General features: G+C 39.8%; 3 protein-coding genes and 1 pseudogene across 3 annotated transcripts; 3 read left to right on the forward strand and 1 right to left on the reverse strand.

The window, feature by feature from the left end:
- Positions 1–273: 273 nt before the first annotated feature.
- On the forward strand, positions 274–3,256 carry LOC115663863 (stearoyl-[acyl-carrier-protein] 9-desaturase, chloroplastic-like; annotated as a pseudogene).
- A 764-nt stretch (positions 3,257–4,020) lies between these two features.
- LOC115663864 (shewanella-like protein phosphatase 2) lies at positions 4,021–5,590 on the reverse strand. Its single transcript, XM_030585842.2, has one exon. It carries the CDS (start codon positions 5,518–5,520, stop codon positions 4,330–4,332), a length of 1,191 nt encoding a protein of 396 aa, XP_030441702.1. The 5' UTR covers positions 5,521–5,590; the 3' UTR covers positions 4,021–4,329.
- Positions 5,591–10,967: 5,377 nt separating this feature from the next.
- On the forward strand, positions 10,968–14,435 carry LOC115683125 (probable phytol kinase 3, chloroplastic). Its single transcript, XM_030607551.2, has 6 exons — positions 10,968–11,343; positions 12,733–12,800; positions 12,883–13,014; positions 13,289–13,404; positions 13,804–13,918; positions 14,015–14,435. The coding sequence occupies exons 1-6, from the start codon at positions 11,011–11,013 to the stop codon at positions 14,190–14,192; spliced, it is 942 nt and encodes a 313-aa protein (XP_030463411.2). The 5' UTR covers positions 10,968–11,010; the 3' UTR covers positions 14,193–14,435.
- Positions 14,436–18,043: 3,608 nt separating this feature from the next.
- On the forward strand, positions 18,044–20,064 carry LOC115679044 (uncharacterized). Its single transcript, XM_030602581.2, has 3 exons — positions 18,044–18,207; positions 18,418–18,555; positions 19,702–20,064. Exons 1-3 carry the CDS (start codon positions 18,079–18,081, stop codon positions 19,882–19,884), a joined length of 450 nt encoding a protein of 149 aa, XP_030458441.1. The 5' UTR covers positions 18,044–18,078; the 3' UTR covers positions 19,885–20,064.
- Positions 20,065–20,317: the final 253 nt, after the last annotated feature.

Here is a 20,317-nt window from a genome sequence, read left to right on the forward strand (position 1 = left end):
TGAGCTACCCACGGTAACTACTACCAAGGATCCAAGACAGCCCTAGAAAGTCAAGCTCCACTGGGATTATCTTTATCCAATCAAACCTTGATATTTATCCAACCAAAGAAAAACGAATCTCAACGTATATAGAGTTTCTTTGGATTTCTTTCCTTACAAATTTCATTAATAAACTAATGCACATCCACAAATCAGGTCGGATTCTGTATAGGGGCTCAAACTTGAAACATGATATTAACAACGTCCATTACATGCCCTCATATAAGACCCCCCAAAGTTTGCTCAAAATCAGATTGTGCAGTCTCGTCCGCAAAGAGAAAACCAAGCCAAGCAAAAAGCAACACATATCATCAATAAACAAAAATGGCCCTCCAACTCAATCCATTTCTCACTTCTAAACCCCTGAAGTCACTTTCTTTTAAGTTGCCTCCAATCGCCGATGGCAGCCTCGGATCTCCCAAGTCCATGTCCTCCAATCTTCGCTCTAGCGCCACCAAGTGATTTTTCAACATTCCCCTTCTTCCGTTCACTCGTTCTTTTGGAGCTAATGAAAGTGCTTGATTTCAGTTTCCATGTTGAGGTGCAGAAAGTATATAAATCTTTTGTAAGATCATGCGAAAGTTACGTTATGGTTGAGCGAAACTATGATTTGTGGTAGTTCCTTTTAAGAGGTTGAATCGACATCTTCAATTTACCACCTTGAAGTGGAGATATGATGATTCGATCTCATCTTTGGGTGTGTTTGTTTGAGCGAAAAAATTCTCCGCAAATTAGTTTGCCGGACTTTTACGCATTTGGTTTTATGAAAATGACTGGTCAATGGAAAATCATTTATGATCAAAGAAAATATGTATGCTTAAAGTTAGAAAAATGAATTCTTTAACCTGAAAAGGGAAAAGTATTTTCATGAAAAATGATTTCCTGTAAAGCACTTTTCTTTATCATAAAGTTTTTTTCGTAACAAATGAACCTGACTATCAGAATAAATCCCGAGCCTCCAAGTTACCGAAAACACAAACCTTGAGATATCAAATTGGTAACCCCAAAGATCTCGATCTGTCTCTATCCTGCACCCTTCAACCACCCCACCGTAACAGGAGCACGAGAAAATGGAGAATTTCTTATCACAACCTTTTTTGGTAGCAGAAGTATTTGCCGGTTCCTTGGTTGGTCTAGCAATGAAAGAAGCTCCAGGCAAGAGACAAGCTAAGGCGCGAGTTAAGGCTATCAATACCGATTCAGTATCATTTGGTTCTTATGAATGATCAAGGAACTTCTGTTTGAACAGAGTATCTCTTCATACGCCTTGCTTTTCTGCCTATTGAATTGAATACAATTCAAAGAAAAATATCAAGTGGAATCGAGTAGATTTCTCACTTCCAAAATGAAAGAAAAAAAATCAAAACACAAGCTGGAAAACTGAATTAGCATGGACAGACGTAATTATTTTCGGTAGAGTGTGGAGTGGTCGGGTCAATCCTTATGTTTAAGTTCAAATTCCTCCCCAACCAGCCAAAGTCCTTGCAATCCATGTGAATCTGCACGTCTACTATTCCTATTATTTGAGCGCAGAGGAACACCATTTCACGATTTGACATTTAACTAGATCCAACATCCAATTTGTTTCCGGCTTGTAACGAACCTTGAGAAATCATATGTTCAATGCAGGGAGGTTGAGTACGTCGAGAAGCCTTCTATTCTTCGCAGGGAGGTGCATGTTCAGGTAACCCACTCTATGCGACCTGAAAAGATCGAAATATTCAAGTCCATGGAGGATTGGGTCGAGAAGAATGTATTGGTTCACTTGAAACCCGTCGAGAATTGTTGGCAACCACAAGACTTTCTGCCGGATGCAGCATCAGACGGATTTGAAGAACAAGTTAGGGAACTTAGGGAGAGGTCTAGGGAAATCCCTGATGACTACTTTGTTGCTTTGGTTGGAAGCATGATAACAGAAGAAGCCCTTCCTACTTATCAGACAATGCTTAATACTTTGGACGGAGTTAGAGAAGAGACAGCTTCGAGCCTAACACCTTGGGCCGTTTGAACAAGGGCATGGACTGCAGAGGAGAACAGACATGGTGACCTCCTGAACAAGTATCTGTACCTGTCTGGACGAGTGAACATGAAGCGAATTGAGAAAACGATTCAATATCTGATCGGGGCAGGGATGGTGAGATCCTATCTCTACTATGACCAACTAATATGCAAGTCCATCGGCACGAAGTCATAATCATATGCATGCAAATCCTTAGCAGCTGAAAGAGATACTGAATGCACTGGAATCATTTTGGTTGACATACATGTCCATCGCATCTCGTAATTGTTGATTGTCATCTTCAAATTTATGTTATGCCTCTGCAATTGAACAGTGATTCATGCATATGACTTTTATCTTCAAGAGTCATCCCACAAGAATCAGTTGAGAAAGATGCCACAAAAGTTTGAGGCAACTCTGTACTCCTTGGAGCTGATTACCTTTCTATATTTTTTTTCCTAGGATCCTCGAACAGAAAACAGTCCCTACCTTACCTGTTGTTCATATACACTTCATTTCAAGAAAGAGCGACATCTATTTCTCACGGAAATACCAGCAGGCTTGCCAAGGCACTCGGGGATATGAAATTGGCTCAAATTTGTGGTACAATTGCATCAGATGAGAAGCACCACGAAGCAGCCTATACAAAAATCACGAAGAAGCTCTTTGAGATCGATCCAGATGGCACTGTCTTGGCACTTGCCGACATGATGAGAAAGAGAATCACTATGCCAGCACATCTGACGTATGATGGTTGTGATGACAACATTTTCTCCCATTACTCGGCCATTGTGCAGAGGCTCGGCATTTACACGGCAAAGGACTATTCAGATGTTCTGGAGTTCTGGTGGGGACATGGAAGGTGGAGAATCTGACTGGACTTTCAGCAGAGGGAAGAAGAGCCCAAGATTACGTCTGCCGTTTAATACCAAAAATTAGAAGGCTGGAGGCGAGAGCTTGGGAAAGGGCCGAGGAAGCACTCACTATTCCCTTCAGCTGGATTTCTGATAGACAAGTGAAGCTTTAGGGAAGAAATTTCCCATATATCGGTTGGAATCAGTCTCTTACAAGCTTGTAGTCACAAGATATTTAGATGACAATAAGAAAATCTCAAGTCGTGTAGGAATACTGCAGTGACATGATCTATTCAACCTATAGACTCTGTATCTCCGCGTGTTAAACAAATATTACTACTGGACTCATTTGTATTAGTTAAAATGGTGTGTGTATCATTGCAGTTGCTCATGTTAAAGATTTCCCACACAATAAGCCCAAACATTTTCTGTGAATTGTACTGGGAGAAATGCCTGAGAAATGTGTACTTAAATGAACTAATGAGGTTTATGGATACTTGATCTTTGAAAAGAGACATATGTACCGAGACATATGTACCAAGATCACTACTAAGAAAAGGACAATTCGTCATTTAGCTGTTGCTCTTGTTGTGGTGTCGTATCTGGTATAGAGGCCATAATAAACTTGGAAAAAACAGTTTTAATAGCTATATATCTTGCAAATAGGCTTCCCTACAAATGTTGGCATCGTTCGGTTTGATGAAGTATGTTATACGGCAACTCTACAGCCTGTTGGACAATCTCCGGTCCTCGGTTAGAATCCAGATCCAGCTAATTAAATCTACTACCACAATCCAACCCAACTAACAACCCATTTCATTCACATGAAAACATTTGACAAAGTCAGATTTCTAATATCTTATGAAAACATTTTATGCTCCCTAACACATATAGCAGAGAGGGTATATGTACTCTCCTAATGGAACTAAGACAGATGCTCTCTTAGACTCTAAATCTTCGCAACAACAAAAGAGTCAAATACCGATCAACTCAAGACAACTGACATATGCTGATGAACTTCCATGAAATCCAAGCACGCATGTTTTAATCTGGGCTGCAACTTTCTGCAGTTTTGCAGCAACATTTGACATGAAATAAAGAGAAGAGGAGGGAAAGGTAAAAATCAACTTCACAGTACAAAGTAAAATTTTTGACGTTCCGAGAATGCATTTATACATGATTATACCCTATTCATAATCAATGGCTTACAGATTTCAAAGCCTTCATCAGAAAATAATTAGTCTACTCTTTCCAGCTACAATGTGAACATCACGTGGAAAGCTCTCATAAATAAGTCCATTTATTCTCAATGGTATACAAGGTGAATGACTGTCTAAATTTGAATACTGTACTATAAGACCCAACATCGTCCAGCAATTACCTCTGTAACAAATCCAATAAAACTAGTCAATTCAGGGAGACTGGCCTTTGGGACAGTCAAGCCTTCACATCCACTTGCCTTGGTCCCCCTTCTTGGAGCAACAATCCGAGCCCACTCTTTCTATCATCACCTAAGTGGGACTTGTGCTTACTCTGGTAAAGAGGGTTGGATGTCAAGATCCTCAACTCCGAATTCCCGTTTATCTCCAAAACTTCAGGCAAACCATTACCACATCCATTTGACATACCAACATCAATCCTAATCGCCCTATTGTTACAAGCCCCATTGATCCCAGACTCCTGGATGGTATGCCCCATGATCATCCTCTTCGCACCGGGGATCGTGGCTAAAGCATGCTCAAGGGCAGAACAATCACAGTTCTTTGCAACCTCATCCGAGAATTTCCTCAACCAAACTAAAGAATTCCTCCCTCTCATGTAACGTGGCGAGAATCTCCCCTTTAGGCCATTAATCCAATCCCTCACCTCGTCGTTGATCCTCTCCAATCCGTAACTCGCGTACTCCGCCAAGATCCCTCCATGAACAAAAACAGATTCGCCAACAACCACCACCGTCAAATTTTGCGACAAGAAACGACTTGAAATCGGCCCGCTGGGCCGCAGTGCAGCAATTCTAGCCCTAAAACCATCAAAAAGGTCCTCCTTGACGCCAGGAAAAGCTACTGGGATCCCATCAAAAGGGTCCTTCTCCTTCTCCAACCCCTTACACAGCCCCTTCATAGCAATCCCAGTCCTAAACCAATCAGCCCAAACCCTAAATTCCTCTAATCCATGCTGGGTCACGTACCTAAAGTCACCTTCCACATTCATAATCTCATGATTCCCATGCATAGTAATAACCTTACCTCCAGACCTGGCGGCTTCCCGCTTCAACTTCTCGAGGAAGTAGAGGATCTTGAGCTCGTCGCCGCCGCGATCGAGGACGTCGCCGACCTGGACAAGGGTGGAGGAGCCGCCGGCCCATCTGCCCTCGCCGTCGATAAGGCCGGCGAGGGCAAGGGCCTGCTTGGACTTGGGGAGATCGCCGTGGAGGTCGCCGACGGCGACGAGGCGGTCGGGAGCGGGGTGGAGGGTCTGCAGCGGCGGCGGCGCCGGCGGGGAGGGTAGCAGGAAGAGGCCGCCGCTGACGGAGAAGTCGACGAAGGTGTCGACGAAGGAAGAGAGGAGATGTGGGATCTGATCGCAAATGTGCGGGGATTGCGAATGCGAGCGTGATTCCTTCGTCATCGTCTCCCTTTCGTCTTCGACTTTGTGGTAAAGTTCGCACCTTTGAAGGAGAAGGAGAAGAAGGTGGCAAGCCGCCACTGGTTGGTGGCGCTGTTCTAATTTCCTACCTCCACAACTTCTGCATTCCAAAGTCTTCGCAGATAGGTACTTAGGTAGGCGAGTCTTCTCTCGTTTTTTCTTTTATAAAAAATGATTAACATGTCTCTTGATTGAGAGAGTGAATTCTGTTTCTTTTTCTTTTTTAGTGAAAGTGTGACAAGGGCGACCCGCGTTAGGACTTATCAGAAAGGTCTCGTCTAGGCTTACCAGTTCACGGCAGCCTATCAAGATCTATCATAAAGATCTTATATAGGCAAATCCGTAATCGCAGCCCCACTAAAGACTTATCAGTGAATAAATCTTTACCTGGAACGTGAATTCAACTCGCGATCTCGTTAATAATAGATGACCCTCCTGTCTAATTCGCAATAATAGATTGCATCGTGATCTCGTTAATGGTAGTGATAATACACATCGAGAAATCTTGGCTCACAGCGTGAATCGGATTCATGATCTTGTTAATAATAATAGACGACTCTTTTATCATTATGTCAATCGTAATATAGGCGACTATACTAGTGAAATAACAGGGAATGAGAGCTATATGATATGCCCATTTTTCCTCGTTAAAGAGTTATCCTTTAACTTTTCCATATAAACTATTTAAGTTATTTTAAATTTTAAAAAAAGCACGCACTATTTCCACCCTTAATTGGCTCCTAACACTACAGGTGCGTTTGTTTGAGGAAAAGTATTTTTCGAAAATTTGTTTTCCGGACTTTCACCCGTTTGTTTCGTAAAAAATGATAAGGCAACGGAAAACATTTTCCGATCAAGGAAAACATCATGTATAATATTATCGAAGTAAATTCTTTAATCTGAGGAGGTGAAAACATTTTGCGGAATTGTTCATCTTAACCTTTTTTAATATTTTATTCTTTTCTTTTCTTCGTTCTTTTGCTTTTTTTTCTTTCTTTTTCTTTTTCTTTTTTCTTCCCTCCACTAGTCGCCAGTCTCAGAGATTGAAATCATTTTTCAATTAAATCCAAACATCATAAAATAATTTCAATCATATATCACCAAACAAAGGAAAACTAACCATATTCATGAAAAATGCTTTCCGAGAAATCATTTTTCGTTATTATTGAGTTTTTTGTGAAACAAATGCACCCTACATGTCGTATTAAATATACAACATTATTCTTTGTGGGTCCCACTCTTTATTTAAGATTGTTTCTTACTTTTTTTCTTCTTTTTCTTTTGTTTCAATTTTACTAAAAGACAAAACGACCATCTATTTCAAATAGCTTTTTTTCACCCCCAATACATTTTAATGTTTCCTTCACGTTAGTCTTCTTCTGTACTTATTCTCCATTGTTGTGACTTGTAATCTTAGCAAGCACTAATCATATATCAAGTTAAAGAAATGTTAGTTTTAAATTATTTGCTTTATTTCCCTAGATTATCCTCATAATCAAAAAAATTTCAACTTTGACTTTCAATATAAATTTACTAGAATTTCCTAAAAAATTGAATATTATGGTTGATGTATGCATTATACATAATTTACCCATCTTTCACTGTTTTGTTTTTTGTAGTGGAGTCACTATGGAAGACAATAGTAAAAAGGGTTAATACCATAAAAAAACCCAAAATAGGTACACCAATGATAAATTTATCCCAAACTAATTTTTTTATCACAAAAAACACTAAACTGGTACACTTGTAACAAATTTACCCTTCGTTAGTTTCCATTAAATTTTACCGTCAAATTGCTAAATTGGATGACACGTGGCAGTTGACGAGTGTGCCAGTTTAGAATTTTACCCATCTATTTGTCACAGATTTTTCAATTTGTGATTTTTCGTGATATTAATCCAGTGGTATATTTTAGGGTTTTTTATGGTCAAAAAATTAATTTTTAGTAAATTTGTCACAGGTGTATCAGTTTGAAGTTATTCGTAATAATAACCCTATTGAAAAATACTCAAACTGCAAATGAAGAACATCAATCAATCATGTCAATAGGTATATTTGAAACTTTATTAGGTTATTTTCTAACGCATGAGAATCTTTTGTGCGGTGTGCAGACGCGTCTTTTTGCTCAAGGTTATGTTTTCTCTAGAAAAAAGATCCAAGAGGGACAAATATTTTCTCCTTTGTTGTAACAAGGGAGATAATTGTCGTGATGGACATAATATTTACATTAAACATTAGAGAAGAAAGACTAGATCTCGCTTGATTGATTGTCCTTCTGAAGTTCGCTCCTATAAAAGAGAAGAACGAATCATGGTCACTCAAAATATCGAATGCATCACACAATCATGATCCTTCACGTGATATGTTCGGACATCCTACTTGTCATCGCTTTTCTAAAGTGGAAGCTTCACATGTGAAAGAGATATCTAAAGTCGATATACCTCCTTGCCAAATTCTTTCTTCCTTGAGACAATGTAATTTCAACGTTCAAGTTATTACTAAAATTGTTTACAACATGAAAGATAAATTTGTCATGAATATCTAAATGGTCGCACTATGGTCCAAGCTTTATTGGATGGGCTTAGTTCTGGTGTATTCATCTACAATTTTAAACATGATGCCAAGGGTTACCTGATGCATTTATTTTTCTCTCATTCTATTCCCATGGCACTAACAAAACACTTCTCAAGTGTCTTTGTAGTGGATTGTACTTACAAGACTAATAGATACAAAATGCCTTTGTCGGATATTATTGAGTTCCTAGCCTTAATATTCCTTTTTACTCATGTTTTGCATTTTTGAGAAAGGAAGAAAAGGAAGCTTATGTTTGGGCTTTGACCATGTTTAGCAACATATTGGGTGTTGAATGTCAACCTGCAGCCATCATCATTGATAGAGAGTCGGTATTGATAATGCAATTCGATTCATTTTTTCCTTGAAGCGTGAACTTCTTGTGTGTTTGGCAGATTGAGAAGAATAATGTGGTAAAATGTAAATTTCAATAGAAGAAGGAACGGGTTGGGACTCTTTTATGCCTATTTGGTCCAAGGTTTTGAACTCCAAGAGTGAAGTGGAATATGATCAAAATATTCGACAATTTGAAGATTGTTGGAAGGAAAAACCATTAGTTCTTAATAACTTTAAAAATACATGAGTTCCTTTTAAAGAGTTTTTTGTGCCTGCTTGAATAGATTTGCACATGCATATTAGGAACCATATTACTTTAAGGGATGGCACATTCGACTTTAAAAGCATATCTATAAGTGTCAACGAGGAATTTAGTCGAGGAGAAAAAGAAAAGATGCCTTGCAGTTGAGAATCAGTTTCAAGAAATCCAAACCAAATTGTCAAGTGAAAAGGTAAGAGTTCTTCATTATCTATTTCTTTCTTCAGGAACTTGATTATTCAGGTGTTAGTATTTGCTTTAGACAAGCTCTACAAGCAATATCTGATTGCTAAAAGTATAGTTGGGCAACCTATTTGTACCAGGCATTTTATGCAATCCATGGGCCTTATGCGCTCATGAAATAAGATTTAGGTTTTCTTATAGATATAATTTATTAACAATGGAGGCTTGATATAAGGTGCTTTCTAGATTGTGATATTACCCAAAATAATGAAGATCTATTCCGGCAACTACTGTAGGAGTTGGAAAGAGGTGTCAAGAATGGCCACTTTCAAAAAAGGAAGTTATCCGAAAGTAAATTGAGCAATTTGTACGAGTAAGTGATCTTTTCTTATATGAGCCTCGAGCTACATCTCATAAAGATTGTCCTTCCAATTCAAAAACTAAAGCAGAAGCAATTATTACACTAATGATCCTTTTGCATTTGAGATTGTTGAAAGGGGAAGAGATGTGATACTTGTATGGTTTATGGCCATAATAGTCGAACATGTAAATCAAAAGGCAAAGATGTCAGATGGAATTTATGGCTGTGAAATATAATAGGCACAGAGGATTTAAGCATGCAACAATTCATCCTGAAAGATTTATTCTAAGGATGGAACTTCTTGGACTATGACATTGAAAATTACACCTAGATATATATTTAGTTTTAGTAAATAATGACTTTCTTATTGATGTCAAATCCCTTATTGTCTAATTCAGGTAAACTATTTTTTTTTTCTAAAGAGTAGAGCCAAGCAATTGAACGGATTATAATTTTTGTTAAGTGGCAACTTGTTATTATTGCAGTACATTCACTTTGAGGATAATTTTCTTTTCACTATTGGTTCTATGAAAATTCCTATGCATTTACAATCGACAAAAATATGTGTTTGCAAACGGCTTGAATGGGTTGTCTTATAATGCAATTACAATTGCCATAATTTCTTGTCAACAACTAATTATACCATTTCTATGTAATAATGTTTTAGGAAGCATTTTTTTTTGCATTTCATGATAATAATGGATATTTAGAATTTTTCATGTACTTAACTGTGTCATATTTTTAATTTTTTGAAAGTATCTTTTAAAACATCATGCAATAATAGCATGAAAAATAAATTAAAATCGAACGATTAGATTCACCGAATAAAATGTAAGCTAAGCAGTTAAAATACATAGATTACAACATAATGACACATATTAAACTTATAATTAAACGAAATGCGTACCAAAATTGATATATTGTCCTTTTCGCTCTTACTTATGCTTATGTTATTTTTGAATAATATTTTCCTAGTAAAAAAAAGAGAGAAATATACAACTCGTTAACATGATAATTACTTAGCTGTATGCTAACTGAACTATTTTTTATAAAAAGACGAACACCAATTTTGTTCTAAATGGGGAAAGAAAAGGAACAAAAACCAAAAAGAAGATAAGAATAATCTTAAATCAAGAGTGGAAATAGCGCGAGCCTATAATAAAGAAAAGGGAGAAAGAAAGGTAGGAAATAATTTCAAATCAATAGTGGGACCCGCAAGGATTAATATAGGCAATCTAACGTGATAGGAAGTATCAGGAGCCAATAAAGAGCGGAAATAGCGCGAGCCTCGATTCACAGCTAAAGTTTTGATATGGTAATAGTAATTAGGGATACGTGCACTGCAAGTCCTAAAACTTGTCATAAAAGTGCAACTGAATCCTAAAAACTTTCGAAAAGATGCAATCAAGTTTTAAAATTTCTCACGAAAGTGCAGTCGAGTCCTAAAACTTTCAAAATCTATAGTCAAGTCTTGAAACTTGTCAAGAACTTGATTTGATCAATTTGACAAATTTTAAAATTTGATCACATCTTTAAAAAATTTTAGATTTCAATTGTATTTTTTTTTTTTTTGATAAGTGTTAGAACTTGTGATGGAGCAATTAAGACACGTTTGATTCTCCAAGTTCATCGGACGGCAAAAAGCTGTCGAGAAGCGACAAAGAAGCGCAGTAATAGGCCCAAGTCAAAAGTCCACCATGCCCAAAGGCAACGACCTCCGCTTCATCCATCCCCGAATTTGGCAAAGAAAAGGGAAGGGGGAATGACGGCTGCTGCATCCGTCGAATTTACCGCCATCGCCCACCCACCCCTCCGATCTCACCGCTCGCATCTCCTCCCCATCCTCGCCCCGATCCCTACCCTCGGCTTCCCCGCTCCCCGCCACCGCGCCCTCCGATCCTCCCCGGCCGCCCCCGCCCCCGGGGCACCGCCGCCGCCCCCGCCCCGCCGGAATCCGGCCGCGCCCCCCGCCGCCGCCATGCTCCACGGGAACCCGCTCGTCTCCGATGCTCTCGCCGCCGCCCTGTCCGGCGGCATCGCCCTCTCGAGCCTCCGGCTGTTCGAAGAGACGGCGAAGCGCGGCCTCTTTGACCAGGTTGGGACGGGATCTCTCTCTCTCTCTCTCTCTCTCTCTCTCTCTCTCTCTCTCTCTCTCTCTCTCTCTGTATTGGTTGTTCGTTCGCTTCTCTTGCGTGCGCGTGCGCACTTCGCGTGTTCCTCAATCGTCGCCTCGCCTAGCTTCCCCCGATAAAGGAGGCGGTTTGAGCTCTTAATCTTTGGAAAATGGGTGCAAATGTGGGTTTAACAGAGTGTGCGTTTCGCAACTGAGGTTCGTTTCCAGAGAAGTCAACGGGCCAGCGTTTGACACTAGTAATTCTTTCAGGCTTCGTCGGGATGACGAATTACACATCTGGTCCGCGGAATCAAATCTGATGTGCGATTAGAGAGAACTGTTTAGCGCTAAAAAAAAAAGAGGAAAATTAGAGGAGATTATAGCCATTGTAAGAGCTACAGAGCAGTCAGTCTCCTGTGAGAATGTTCAGATCGAGTTTGGCAGCTTTTCCTTTTTATATATAGCTATAAGCGATTCCGACTTCGATAGTTTGCCTTGTCTGTTGTCGCTGACTTCCATTGAATTGTTGTGAATGAAGTCTGCAGTAGTGTACACCGCATCTCTTATCTGCCGGTTGTGTTCGGGCCTTACATGCATGTAGCATCTTTCCACCACCCCGTAGCTTATGTTTTGGATTCGATGTTACCACGCAGTATTAAAGCCAAGTCTCAATTCTTCTTGCCCCATTTAGAACTTCATTTTGCCGTGTGGTTCTTGTTCAAGAATCAATCTATGTATTGCCCAACAAAAATTTGGATTGGACTTGTGAAAGATACTATTTTTATCTTATTATCCATTGTAGTTGCAAATGACTATAAGGAATATTACTGATGTGGATTGTTACATTCCAATGAACATCTCATGAAGTTAAAGGTAAGTTCCACTTTTCGAGGGAGAAAAAAAGTCGGGACTTTCGTTAAGTATTCCATTCCTGCAGAAAAGATTACTTGAACTAGTAAGAAAGAAACAGATTAACCCCTTCATTCATGACACGATCAATGAAACTTCGGTATGTCCTCATAAACTTTTATAATAAACTTTTCACATCTTAAGATTTTAAGAAAATTTGATGACCTGATTAATCATAAGAGTGTATGTGTATGCATATATGTATGTACTTTTTGAGGAAGGTAATTGATTTGGGTATCGCCTCCTATGGGAATTTCTTGCCTTTTAAACAAAAGGAAGAGTGTTCAGTGATTTTCGTCCTGATGATGCTGTGTCAGGATGCTTGGATGTTTCGTTTCACTAATGGGACCAATTTTATTCATATCTGAAAGCAGTCCCTGTAGATATAGCAAGTTGTAGAGTGATTGCTGTTTTCATGCTGTTCATTACATCTAAATGTCTTTGCTTTTTTCCCTCATTTAGAAACTTAATAGGAAGCTTGTGCATGTAAGCATTGGATTAGTTTTCATGCTTTGCTGGCCATTATTCAGGTAATCTCTAGACTAAATTACCTATTTTAGAATTGTACTGGCTTATTTGTTTGGTGAAATGGCTATTGCTATTTCATTACAGTTCTGGGCATCAAGGTGCACTGTTAGCTGCTACAATTCCAGGGCTTAACATCGTACGCATGCTTCTTGTGGGATCTGGCATTTGGAAAGATGAGGCAACGGTGAAGTCCATGAGCAGATTTGGGGACCACAGGTTCGTAACTCGAGTTATTTATTATCTGCCTTGCATTGACAAGAGAAGTGAACTTTGTATGATATGATTACATTGCCTATATTATCATAATCACAACAGTGATTCTGAAATTAGTTATTTTGATAAGTGATTTTCTCTGTCAAGCGATTCAATCTAGCGTGGCATCAGATTTTTCAGATTTTCATTCTTGCTGCTGTGTTGCTCTCCTCTTCTATTTTGTCTCCAAGAAACCTTGTTCAACTTCTGAAACTGAAATCATCTTGATCTCTTTCAGGGAACTTCTTAAAGGGCCACTATTCTATGCTTCCACTATTACATTTGCTTGTGCATATTACTGGAGAACTTCTCCAATTGCGATTGCTGCAATATGCAACCTCTGCGCAGGAGATGGTATAGTAATCTAAATTCCATATTTTCTTGCTTGTTATATCAGCATATTGGATAAAGTAACTTCAAGGGAGGACATACTGAGGACTTCTTCAATGTCATGGGATGTGCCCCCTGCAGCCCTGCCTAAAACTTGAGAAATACTTTAGTGTGTAATGTAAAAAATGATAGCTGTGTGAAGATATCTCCATCATCCAATAGATGATATCATCCTTGGTCAAGGCTTAAAGTAATACAGAGGTATCAAGTGTGCGGCACGGTATTGGTTGGCCTCCTTCTTCCTCACTGCATTTCCTGGACAGGAGATGTAATAATTATTTTGAAGATTTACATAATTCGCCCCAACGTCTATAATTAAAAAGGGTAGGCTTAAGCTCAGACGCCTGTTTTGCTTGTTTTCAGGTTTTGCAGACATTATTGGAAGGCGGTTTGGCCGTCATAAAATTCCTTACAACAGTGATAAATCGTTCGCTGGTAGCATTGCAATGTTCACTGCTGGGTTTGTAGCATCTCTTGGGTAATCTTCAGTTGAATATAGCATGATTCTGTATCGACCGCAAACTAAAAACTGCTTTAGTGGTGGCCTGACTGGTACAATTTACTTTGTTTTCAGGTTTTTGTCCTATTTTTCTTCATTTGGTTATATCCAAGGAAGTTGGGAGATGGTTTCTGGTTTCTTGATGGTCTCTCTTGCTTGTGCACTGGTGGAATCGCATCCTCTGAGCTCTGAGCTCGATGACAATCTCACTGTTCCCTTAACTTCTATATTGGTGGGGAGCCTTGTCTTTTAGGTTGGGGATTGGGAGCATCTTGGCAAATGTGACATTCATTGTAGTAGGTAACATTCATTGTATCCATTCCCGTTTGACTGGTCTAGACGCTCATGTTGTATTCTATGTATTATACTTCCAACTAATAGCTTGACAGATGTATCAGTAATCGACTATAGTACAGAAAGTGCTGTAAATTTTGCAGCATTCTAGTTCTATTCACCCAGAAAATTTCATCTCGCACCGTGTCATAGTTTTTCTCTACTTTTGTGTATTCAAAGCAATTTATTCTCTTATTATGCCCTCGAACATATTGGTGAAACATATGGGTGAAGCATTGTGTTGTGGGAAGTTTATGTCCTTGTAGACAAAGGTTTCACATCACATCCTTCCATTCCAAGAGATGGGAATCTGCTGGATATAAGGCTTCTGTTTTGGAGGAACCTTATTTCCTCACTTTGCTCGTGGAAACCGCTGACCTGATAAATTAAGATATAAGCTAAGTGGTTTCTATTTGATGTTTTTTTTTTTCCTTCCAAGGTGCTTGGGGGGAAGGTAGGGGAAGTGGTCAGTAGATAAAGGAGATGGAGGACAACTGTGGTTTTTTCCCCTATATATTGCAACCATCGTATACCATCAACCATGATTTTTAGTCTCCACAAGTGAAGACAACTCACCGCCTTCACTGTCGTAGAACTCTTTGAACTCTTCCTTCCACTGCCGGTTATTTGCATTTTGGGGCTCACCGCGTTGTATTTGGCCATGGTGAAATCAGCAGCAGCAGCTCCGCATGCCTCGTTAGGCAATCTAGATTCTGCTAGAAGGCGGTTTTACAGTCTGTATCTCAGTTTGGTGCTCTTTTTTCAACTTATTCATCTCTTGGAAAGCGTTTTGAGCTTCTTGCTCAGCCCCTACAGCTCATTTCTGCCGCATGTTAAAATTCGACATCAGATAATTTTTATACTACAATCCATAGAAAAACAGAAGCTGGCTTCTTAAATCTTTAAACTCTTCCAGCAGTGCTTCCTTCTCCCTCATACCAAAGAAGTTTTGATATTGCTCCAGTTCAATTAATTATTCCGGCTAGATTTTGCCAAAAGAAGCAAATCAGTCTTAAAAGTTAAAACAATTAATTATCTCTTGCATATATTTTCCTAAAACAATTTGTTCTTTTCACGTAACTTTTTGGATTTATATATAGTGAGAAGATGTTTTTAATTGTCTATATCGCCCGTTCGCTCGTCTTCGCACGCGCCTTGCTTGTTCTTTTCATTCATTCTTCCCACAAGCCACACCTAAAATCCAACTGGCTTCTATTGAAGTCAAAACTGATGCTGGCAATCATGCATTTACGGCGATCTTGTCGTATATTTTCATTTTGGGGTCTTGCTGTTCCTCGTTCTGTTGCACGTAAGCTGTTTGAAGTCTGTCCAGAGGGAGAGCCATTTGCTTTTCTTGGGCTTGTTTCTTGAATTTGTAGCAAGGCATTAGCACCTTGAGATGACCCGTCTTCAATTCATTGTTGAAACCGTAGCTTACCCGAACGAATGGAGTTCGGTGAGAGAGTTTGGATGCATCGTCACCTCCCTAGTGCGTTCGCCTACCCTGAGAAGAAACTCGAGTTTTGGCCGAGGTTTTACGTAACTGGTTGCAGCTCAGATTCATGACCACCAGCAAGAGTGTGCGAGATAGGAGCAAGAACAAGAGGGTGCATGATCTTGAAATCGCTACCGAGAAGCATAAAGCGGTGTCTAAGGTGTTGGTTCTGATCGAAGTGTTGAAGAAAGAACCCGAGATGATAATCCCCGTAAGGTCGTTGGATCAATAACGGAAACAAAATGATTTACCCAAGCCACGCAATATAGTGGATTTTATTCGGAAGTCACCGAAACTGTTTTGAGTCGTATTAAAGATCAGAAGGGGCTAGACATGGCCACGGGCCGGTTCCGGGCCGGAACCGGCCCGGTCAAACCCGGGCCTGCGGTTCGGAGCCAGAACCGGCCCGTGGCCTACGGACCCGGTTCCAATTTTTTTTTTTAAAAAAAATAATAATGAAATTTTTTTAAAAAAAAATTCATTATTTAATTTTTTTTTATAAAACAATTTGAACTCTAATTGCCATGCATTGTAAGTGCATTGATCTCTAATTACAATGCTTGACTTGGGTGTATTAAACTCTAATTACAAGACTTAGCTTGGGTTTTATACACAATGATTCTAATGCCTCTTCGTTCCCATTCGATGTGGGACTCTCGGCTTGCCTTGAACACCTTCAATGTGAGACTCTTGGCTTGTCTTCATGCAAATGCCAAGAGTCCCACATCGAGTGGGAATGAAGAGACCATCAAAGGGATTGTGTATAAAACCCAAGCCAAGCCATAAGCATGTGAAGTTGTATGCCTTTTGTGACTGCGATCCTTTGCTAATTAAGAGCAAAAGGTTCCATTGGATCGCCTAGACTTGAACCGGACCATTGGTCCGGTTCCCTGTTCTATGATTTGCCGGTCCGGTTCTTAGTTCTAAAATTAAGAGACCGGTCTTACCGGTTCGGTTCCCGGTTTCGATCGGAACCGGATCGAATCGGGAACCGATCACCCCTATAATTTACATTTTGATTACAATTTATATTAAATAATTCATTATTTCATAATTTTATAATTCATAATTTTTTTATTGCATAATTTATTTTTTTAATTTTTAAATTACGAACTGGAACTGACCGGTTCCGGTTCACACATGGCCACGAATCGGAACCAGCCGGTTCCGAACCATGGCCATGTCTAGAAGGGGGTGTTGTGGTGTGGAATGACGAAAGAAGCTGAAGACTTTGCCAGAGGAAGAGTAGAGGTTGATTAGGGAGCGCTCTGGCACAGCTGGTGCTGAATATGTGACTAGGATGTTGATGACATCGATTGATGAACGGCTTCCACTGGAACGAGATCATAGCTGCATTTCAGGAGAGAGTTTGGTTTGGCAGCTGATTTTAGGCGGTGAAAATTGTCCAAAAAGTCATAAATTTATTGCATATTTGCCAATTCAGTCTTAAACCTTTCAATTTGCCAATTGAGTTCTAAACATTTTTACTTCTTACCAATTGAGTCCATCCGGCTAATTTTGACTAGAAAGTGCTGACATGGATGTCAACCGGCTTACGTGGTGCTAACATTGATAATTTTTAATAATATTTTAATATTTTTTGAATTTTTTTCTTTTTCTTTTCTATTATTTTTCCATTTTTTTTTCTCTTCCCCTTCTTCTTCCTCCTCCAGCTGATCGTCGGGCATTGGCAATCTGCCAGAGGAGAGGGCTGGCGAGGTCGACCTCGCCAGCCCCTAGCAAGGTGAGGCCATGGCTGGGCGAGGTCAGCCTTGCCAATGGTTAATTGTTCACGCTTAGTGACTGGCTGGAGGAGGAATATGGGTAGGGATAAAAAGATAAAAAAATGAAAAAGAAAAAATGAAAAAAGAAGAGAAAAGAAAAAAAAATAAATATGGAAAATATTAACATTTAATCAAATTTGTCCACGTCAGAGCCACGTAAGCCGGAGTCCACATCAGTGATTTCGAGCCAAAATTGGCCTGATGAACTCAATTGGCAAGAAGCGTAAAAGTGAGGACTCAATTGATAAAAAGTGAAAGGTTTAGGATTGAATTTGCAAAATTGAAAAGTTTATAATTGAATTGACAAAATTGCAGTAGGTTTAGGTCTTTCTAAACAATTTTCCCGGAAATGTATTTCGTGGGTATGGCTAGAGATGGGCTCGAGCGAGCCCATATGGACTCTAGGGCTTATATTATATATACAGTCCTACATCACGTCTCGACTCGAATGTTTGCTGAAGCCGAAGCCGAAGCAAAGCACGCCAAACACCCCCAAAAACCCCTCAAAAACCCCCCACCTGAAAAACATGGACCATATTGCAGCGGCGGAGGAGCAGGTGGTTTCCGACCGACTCAGGCGCAAGCTCGGCGAAGTCAACGCCGCCGCCCAAGCCCATCTCTCCGGTATCCAGGATCATGTCAATTTCACCCTTCAGGTACGTTACGTTACGTCACGTTACGTCCTCTGTTTCCGTGTTTCTTGGGACTTTATTTTCTGGGTATCGGTTTTCTTGAGTGGTGGGTCAGTAGTCAGATGGGTTTTCAGGGTGTTTTGCTCGCCCATTTCGTATGACAGGAGGAATCTCGTGTATCTGGGCTGTGATTCTTGTTGTCGTTTGATGAATTTGGGTCGCGATTGCGTGCAGCAAGCGTACTTCAAATGTGCGTACGAGTGCTTCGACAGAAGGAGGAGACAGGAAGAGATTAGCAGCTGTGTGGAAAATTGCAGCGTTCCGGTTGTCGGTGCTCAGCAACGAGTCGAGAACGAGATGGGCAAGTTTCAAGTCAGTTGCTTTTTCCCTTTTTCCCTTTAATTTTTCGCTCTTATGATGTTATTTGATTTGGGTGTTTTTCGTTATATGACTTGAGAGTAGCTTAATGTTTTGGCTGAGATGATTTATTTTATAGCTCGAGGTATTATAACTGAAGCGTTGCAATTGCTATCTTCTGAAAGAGGTCATTTTAGTGCAACTGGAATTAACTTTTCGCGTGTCTCTAATATGAGTGCAAAAGGAAAAAAAAAAGGATCTTTATGATTTTCTGTGCGATTGAAGAAATATTAATTTTCGGGTTAATTGCATAAAAGCTTCATGTCTTTGGATTGTCGGGCAAGGCGACTTGAAAAATATAAATTTTTTTTTTGTCTCGGCGGTTTCTGATCATCAGTTTTGCATGATGTCCAGATCAAGTGATAACATAAGCACCATGAATCGCTTTCTGCATTCATCAAAGTTTATGAACTCATGGCATGTTGCTTCTTATTACATTTTCACATATCCAAATGAGACAGATTTACATGATGAAATAACAGAGAGAGCTGTTTTACACTGATAAAAACTGACCTGCATGCTGCGTGTTGTGGTTTTTGTTGTTTCGATCTGGCATATAGCGGGATCTCTAATTAGAGAGGAGCAATAGAACATTTAAGGTCGAGAATCATCAACAATATGCTAAAGATTTAATCTCAATTGCTAAAGTTTGAGAGGGAATGGACTGGACTTGTATGCTCTCCGATCAGGTGGGAGCAAGGAAGTTATGGGGCTTGACTCAGATCTAGAGGCTGAGTTTGCTAAATATCGGTTTTCGCCCTATCAATATGAATCCTCATCTTGTGGATAACTTAAATCACCAAATATCTAGTGCTACTTTGCTCCTTGTCCCAAGAATTTGGTATCCTCGACTTCACGGAAGCATTGGACCTTGCTGTTAGAAAAAAGAATTATCATCAAACAATCTGCTTAATTCCATAGAGCTTGCATTGTAATTGCGCTAGTTTACCTTTTCCAAAGAGATTGCATCGTAATTTGTACCTTGCATGTCCTGGGAAATGAGAAGGGTATCTCACATATGGTGAGGTCTCTTCTACGTGCATTTGAATTAGTGTTTTCCTTTTCGTATTTGAAAGTATTGCGTCTTTATGTGTGATGCAGGAAAGGCTGAATAGGTCCTTAATGGTGTGCCAAGATAAGTTTGAGGCAGCCAAGCTCCAACAGATTAGGACTGACGCCATGAAAGATTTGGAGGCTTGTGTCGAGCGATCGATTGATGACAGCATCAACACACTGCCACATTTAGTGACGAGACTGAAGTCTTCGCTTGCCATAACTGACTGAATTGAAGTAATCTTATAAAACGGTGGACGTTTTTCTTCCTTCGATACCGCTGTTTGATGAGTTGACCACATGATGTTCTTTAAGGTCTGAAGAGATTAAAGAATCAGACCTGCAATTTTTCCCCCCATTTTCTGTAAACTTGAGATGTTTTGACTTTTCGTTGTTTAAAAGAGGAGGAAACATGTCCAAGAGCTGCGGTTATTGTGAAGCAAGTAGCATGGTGGAGGCAATAGTTTTCCCTGCGCATGGCCATTTTGTTGCATGTCGATATCTTTTGAGTAGGGTTGTGTTGTTGGCCCGTTTGGTTCAGCTTTGGGCTTAGCATTGGCCAAATGCTAGAATTTGGATCAGCTTTGGGCTTTCGGCATTCCACAAATGTTGAAAAAAAAATTTCCCTTCCCAAACTACCTTCACTCAAATTTTAATATTTCGA

Source organism: Syzygium oleosum, unplaced genomic scaffold (genome assembly GCF_021117445.2).
Source record: "Syzygium oleosum isolate NSW1041296 unplaced genomic scaffold, Sole_v2.1 Sole_v2.01, whole genome shotgun sequence".
NCBI lineage: Eukaryota > Viridiplantae > Streptophyta > Magnoliopsida > Myrtales > Myrtaceae > Syzygium > Syzygium oleosum.